At 31.5% G+C, this 7260-nt stretch overlaps 1 protein-coding gene across 1 annotated transcript; it reads right to left on the reverse strand.

Moving 5' to 3' along the window:
* Positions 1 to 854: 854 nt before the first annotated feature.
* LOC106763900 (serine carboxypeptidase-like 42) lies at positions 855 to 6370 on the reverse strand. Its single transcript, XM_014648071.2, has 10 exons — positions 5655 to 6370; positions 4439 to 4546; positions 4125 to 4217; positions 3314 to 3406; positions 2953 to 3038; positions 2538 to 2816; positions 2309 to 2442; positions 1641 to 1733; positions 1417 to 1534; positions 855 to 1305 (listed from the first exon to the last, which is right to left on the reverse strand). The coding sequence occupies exons 1-10, from the start codon at positions 5911 to 5913 to the stop codon at positions 1138 to 1140; spliced, it is 1431 nt and encodes a 476-aa protein (XP_014503557.1). The 5' UTR covers positions 5914 to 6370; the 3' UTR covers positions 855 to 1137.
* Between the last annotated feature and the right edge of the window lie 890 nt (positions 6371 to 7260).

Raw genomic sequence — 7260 nt, forward strand, 5'->3', positions numbered from 1 at the left:
GTTTATTTTTAAGAATCTTGTTACTTGAAGTTATTATCATGAAAAGTTTTGTTTTGTACGTCAAATCTTTCATCATACAATGTGTTTTATATATTAAGAGGGATCAAATTATTTAGTTTAATTAAATTTTGAGTCTCTAAATATATTAAATTTGTTTGATTCATTAAATCTTTACAATTTAAAAATATATCAATTGTATGGCTGCAGTTAAATTTTTTTATTAATTATATGATATGATAGTTTTTTTGCAATATTTTTATTATATTAAGATTTTAATATTAAATAATTATAAAATTATAAAATTATAAAATTATAAAACTACAAATATATAAAATTATAAAATTACAAATATGCAAAATTAAAAAGTTAAAATATTTATATTATAAAATTGTAAGAAAATTGAGTTCTTTTTACCAATAATTTATAATCTTATAATTATGCACCTTTATTTTTAAACTTTATATTATATTTTAATTAAACTTAAACATAATTTTCATTAAATAAAAAAATTCTGAAAAAAGATATTGATATTATGATCTTTTGTAATAGAATATTATAGTATGAAATTTAAGAAAAATGGCAACGGTCAATTAATAGAAAAAATCTAATTACAGAAATTAAAATAAAAACTCTTAAAATTTTGAAGACTCAATAAACTAGAAAAATTTAATAGAAACTCAATGTAAAAGTTTTGAAATTTTTCATGTACTCAAGTAAAGACCAATTATTTATATTAACGTAAGCAAAATGTTGGTTTGTTTAAGTCCAGACAATCTTAAAAACATTTATTTAAGAACCATTGAAGTACGTAATTATAAGTTGAAAGTTCTGAAACCTCTTGGACATTAATCTTTTTCAAGAATCCATTTTTCACTGAAAATAAATTCATATAACTGAAAAAAAAGTTGCTTACATTTTCCAATAGAATCCCACGGCGCCTAGCAATGAAGCCAAGAAATCTGTGCTAGTATACCAAATGAAGAAAGTATAAAAACAACAGAATTTAATTTCCTTTTCCTGTTAATTTTCCTTTTCCTTTCCATAGAATCACTAGGAACTCATAAAGAAACAGTCTTTTCTCTCACTTTTTCCATAGCCATGCCAATTTTTTGCTACAACTCCTTTAAGTGTCTTCCTTCAATCATCAATGGAAGAATGTGTTGTGTTGGGTAACCTCCTACCACGCACAAATGAACTGAACAGATGCAGTGCTCTTGAAGGTTGAGAATAAGGTACCATATGAGCAGCACCCCTTACAGTTGCAAAAGTTAACAAATTTCCATACTCAGTCACCCAACCTCCAACCTACATGTCACCATTCACCATCAAATTATAACTTAATTAGCTACTATTTATATTTCAAAAGAACAAGCTAACAATGTAAAACATTCTTAAAACTTAATATTTTTAAGGTACCTGCCCTTTGTGGAACCAGGCCCCATATGGGACTGTAATCTTGTAATGCAATTCATTAGCTAGTTCACGCATTAGTGTTCGAGATCCCAATAATGGCACAACAGAATCTTGGTCTCCACTGAGAGATCATTCAACATTAAACTATTAGACGTTAGCAAAAAGGTTATGTATCCAATGACTCTGGGGATTGCCCTGTCAGGGTGTCAGTTTTACATTGAAGTTACCTGAAAACCCATACTGGGATATGGTTTTGGACTATTCTTTTGAGAATTGGAAGGATGTTGATGTTACCATCTGTGTCACTGTAGTTTACAACACTACAAAGAAGAAACATGATCAATAACACAAGACAGATATGAAAGATGGAGTTGCATAGAATTTGTATTCTGTTGAGTGTTTTTGTACTGCTCTCTGCTGTACCTTTAAAATATATTTGACGTTTTCAAATATATCGAAAAAATAGTGTATTTTGAAAGCAAAGAGGACAATACAAAAAACTCAACAGAGAAACTAGACTAAGGTGCATATGGATCAATTTTGATAAGTTTCTTGGAAATGCCCTTAGATAAAGGTACTCTACAAACCACTTCAATTTAACATGGGTCTAATTTAAACATAAACTTAGAATATTCAGGCATGTTAGTTAATGGTATTACTCTATTAATTTAAGCCCTGAGCCAACATAATTTACATGGATCTAAATGCCTGTATTGTGTTGATAGCAAAAATATTATATAAACCAGCAAATGTTTATATTTGTTTTAGTACATTAAAAAATATGACATTACTTTAGAGTTAAGGTCAATAAACACCATTCTTCTTTAATCCATTGATGTGTTTTCAAGACAGCTATCACATAGCCACTGATTATTGTAAAGTTTTCTTTACTTACTTACTACACATGGACCACCTATAAGGAAGGTTTGTACGGTTTGCATGAAGAGCCTTCTGAACCTCTGGGAGATTGAAGTAAAACCGTCTTTCTAGACTCATACACACATCCACACCTACACTTATTTTCGTTGCCTGCGTTCAGTCATATGGGTATTATAGCACACAAGTTCATAGAATAAAAGTAATACCAATAACATTTGACCAGAACAAAATTGGAAAAGGCCTACCATCTTTTTCAATCTCAGTTCTTGTTCCGCTATGGATGGATAACAAACATCTAGAATCACATCATAATTGTTTATGTAGTTGCCAACAATGAGATTTGCTTCATATATGGCATTGTTGCACGAATTAGAAACGTTGTGAGGACTTTCATAGGAATAGTCATCAAAATTACAATCATTCATAATGGCAAGGCCAATTTCATCAGAAATCATTCCATGTGACCAGAAGTATTCATATGTTGCTGGTGCATCCCGATCAAGTCTCAAAAGTGGGTTTCCAATCTAATGAAAAAAGGGTGCATTAATATGACCTTCAAAATATCTGAGACAAATGAGACTTGTCCAACTGTAACACAAAAAGAAACTTCAAAGAAAATTTAAGGCAAAAGATGAATCGGGTGAATGGAAGGAATCTCACAGCAACTCCTTTGATGTTGAATTTGAAACCACTTGAACCAGCATTATGGTCCAAGAGAACATTAGTTAATTGAGGTACATAGTGTCCTGCATGACTTGATAAAGTTTAATAAAAAATCCCAATGTTTCATGAGTTCAAGGCAATGAAATATAAAAAACAAAAGTAGGTACTATAATATTGCAGCACTACCCCTCTAGGAATGATGTCACAGTTTACTAGCATTATAAAATTTTCATAAATAACTGTAGTCTAACTAAACCACGTCCGTTATATAGAATATTTTCAAAGAGGAGATTCTCATCATGAAATTTCAATTGAACAAGTAAATTCTAAAACTGCATTTGATGATTAGTTTTTGAACCTGCATAGCTTTCTCCAGTGAGGAACAGCTCCCTTGTTCTGTATGATGGAAATTTCTCGTACCATTTCAACATGAACAAGTACATATCATTGGCTGCAAAAAACAAATGTATATGTGTTCTCACAAAAATTTCCCATTTTTCAGAAAGGGCATTTAGATCAAGGTCCTTTAGATTATTATCATTTTAAATTTTTTTATTTGTCCTTTACCTCTGTAGACTATATTTCTTGCACTTGTATCAGTCTTTCACTCACAAGGCCAGAGTTTCTTGGTGATTCTGTCATCTATGTTCAAATATCTATTATTGTATTTCAACTCACCTAGCTCAATATCATTATATCTACAATGCTTACTGTTTCCATTAAATCACAAATAATAACTTAATCTGTTTTCCATTTCATTCACCCAGCTTGAATCTAAAGAGATATATCTTCCTCGATCTGTACTAATTTGAATAACGTGAAATTTTATTTAGATAATTAAATTAAGGAGGAAACTTACATACAGCAGTACTCATGGTACTCTTAGTGCTGTTTTCCAATTATATTTATTATTTCAGCTTTGTACTATGTAATGCATCTAATGTAAATTACTGAAGTAAAATTCAAAAAAACTGATTCGAGAACTGCAGCTATAATACTGTATGTAAATTTGTCCTTGTATAAACAATTTTCCACTTCCTCAGCTTTAGATGAATACATATGAAAACGAAAGGCAGGGGATAATGTAAAAATAAAAGTTCGAAGCCTTAAAGAACATCAGCATAGTAACTGAAAATGACAAAAAAGAGAAAATACACCAATTTTGTTACCAGTGGAGAGATCTCCAGTATTGTAATCTGACGTTGTATTTGAGTATGACCAGCCAACTCCAGCAGGAGACTCCACAAAAATGAGATTGGATGCTACAAATCACAAATATATCAGGAAAGTGTGACTCCAAAAATACATAAATAAAAATTCTATTATTTTAACCATGGTAATGGAAAGAATTATCCATAGTAGGAAGTAATAATAAAAATTGTCCAAACCTTCAGATTATACAAGTCTCAACACTTATCTCATATCTTAAGTGACATTATCAAGATTCCAATTTGAACCACATTATGATGTGTATGTTTCATACCTTTATTCCAAGACATGGAATTTCTTCGGAGACCAAGTCCATCACCATTAGGATAAAAGGGTCCCAATTCAGTAAAAGCACCTCCTCCAACGGAAGAACATCCAGGGCCTGAAAAACAGTGGAATTTGTTGGCTTTTCTTACTAGAATATTGTAGTCTCCTTTTGAAACTAACAGTGTGTGAAAAATTCACTTGGGCAAGTATTATTTTATTTCAATGTTGTTTAAAATATCCAAATTAAATTCCCGCTCTGTCTTCTCACACAGGTGACATTGATATGACTAAAAATATAAGTATATGATTTAGTGCAGCATTAACCAATAAACAAACTTAGACGAAGTACCGTCTTGTCTACACTGAACATGAGCAAAATTTCAATTAGTGCACGTTTGGATTGTAGTGGGAAGTGTACAAAATTGGTTTTCTTTTCCAAGCAACAATTTCTACGTTCTTCCTTTTTTTTTTTTTTTGTGAGGGAATTTCTAAAAGCACTTTTGCAACTTTAATTCATACAAACCTCGCAAATTTCACAAAATTCTCCTTGCTAGGCTGAACTGTCATAGCTCACCTTAAAAATAAAGAAAAATGAATCATGCTTAAAGTAAATTTTACTGTGAGCTATGTGATAGAGTGACTGACAAGAAGAATCTCTATGTTGGATGATTTGATGTAGCTGTTAAAGTTTTTTCAAAAAATAGGTACTACAGAAAACCGTAGTCGTTTCACTTCTTTTTTTTTTTTTTTGAGCTATTCAGCAGGCTCTGCAAAAGAGAGCAACAGGGTAAGCAAACAGCACTTTTGGTAGAGTAAAAAGACAACACAACTTGAATGCCTTGTGGACAAATCAATGACACCTTCTTGGCTTGACATAAAAAGAAAGGAAAAAGGAATCAAAATAATCAACGGCTCCTAAAAAGAATAAAAAACTCAAAATAAATAAATAAATAAACAAAAGCATGAAGAAAGAAAGAACTTCTGCAAACAAACAACCCCCAGAAACTATCAAGAACCAAACTGACTCAAGTCAGGAGCACCCACATCATGATTAACTTGAAACAACTCAAATCTAAGAACAAGCTACACAGGGTTAAAGAACCATGCAGGTGTGATGAATGAAATTATGAAACCAAGCTTGTTTTGAAAATTCACAAGTGAGTGTGGCAATTGTAGAAGTGTAAAAAAGGGTGACATTGACATAACATAAGTCCATAACCAACCTCCATTGAGCCAAAGTGTGAGAGGCTTCTTGTCAGGGTCTTGCTCAGCCTCCACAAAATAGTAGAAGAGGCTCCTTCCATGTTTGACATCAACATCAACATACCCAGCAAATTGCTTAAACCCAACATTAGGTTGTCCAGGCAATCTCACCACCAAATCCTCAGCTGGATACCCTTTCACTCCAGCGGTGCCCAGCAAGATGGCACACCACACCACAATTATGACCCCAACCAACCAACACCTACCCATGTAACCCATCACCCCTAAACCTCCAACACCCTCACTAGAAAGCCACCCTTTGTCAACTCTCTCACAAATCTTTTATCTTTATTGACCAAAACAGGAACATTAATACTAAAGGCAAATCCTAACCCGCTCCTCACTCTCAAAAAAGCAATCTTTTTTCCAAACAGTTTATTCCCCAAGTCAAATGAAGAAAATTAACTATGGTACTTTTGTCTTTAATAGACTTACGTTTGTTATGGGATAGGAGGAGGCACGTGAGTCGTGGATTGGCTTTAGCGAATGTCCCAACCTAAAGAGCTTAATCGCACAGTATGACCCAAATGCATGAAGGAATGAGCATAATAAAAATAGAAAGAAAGTGATTTCTGCCTGCGTTTCGACAGTTACATGTGTCGGCATGATTTACATGGATTTAAGCTAAAAGGAAAAAAAAAAAGTTAGAAACAGAGACAGATTGAGGGAAGACGTAGGAACGGTATATATGTCAAGAATAGTGTAAAACTAAATATTCATAAATAAATAAGGTAATCAAGAACGGATCAAACGAGTGAACTACAATTTAGGTTCAAATACAATTTCAATCTTCCTATTTCTTTAAATTTATACTTTATGTCCTCCTAGTTTAGAGTAGAGATATTCAGTATCCTAATTTTACAATATTGGTGATTTCAGTCCATTATTGAAATTAAGATTTTGGGATGTAAAACAAGTTTAAACTCTTAAATGTCCAACAAATTTGATTTCTTTTTTAAAATAATCAATAAAAAAAATTGTGCTTTTGAAAATCTAAAATATTTTTTTTTCTTAAGATTTCTCTTGTTGAATCTCACCATTTATTCGTTGTCATGATGTTTTGTCATGCACGTATTTAATTGAGTTGATTTCTTTTATAGTTTTATGTTTTTAATGTTTTAAACTAAATAAAGTAACTGTCGTTTTGAAAGGGAATTAATTCCATCTTCAATACTTGTTCGTTAGATCGTTAGAGTGCAAAGTTGAAAAGCTATAACTCAAGCTAGTAAAGTGAGAATAAGTTAGTAAAATAGTATGGACAATTTTGTTGTATATGTTGACAATGAATATTATATGTTAATTTAATATTTGCTTAGGTATCTGGAATAAACTAGTTTTAAACTTGTTTTTACTCACATTGATTATTTGTTTGTATATTTATTAAAAGATACTTAGAAGTTAAGAAAAAGTAATAAAGGTTTAATATTTATTTTGATCTTTCTTTTCGTAATGTCTGTTCAAAGTTGTCCTCCCTTTTTTAAAAAAGTTCACTAAAATCCTATTTTATGCAAAAAAACAGTGAAACTTAGTCCTTTTTGCTTACGACATTAAATTTGCTAACGGTAG

Source organism: Vigna radiata, chromosome 6 (genome assembly GCF_000741045.1).
Source record: "Vigna radiata var. radiata cultivar VC1973A chromosome 6, Vradiata_ver6, whole genome shotgun sequence".
Classification (NCBI taxonomy): Eukaryota; Viridiplantae; Streptophyta; class Magnoliopsida; order Fabales; family Fabaceae; genus Vigna; species Vigna radiata.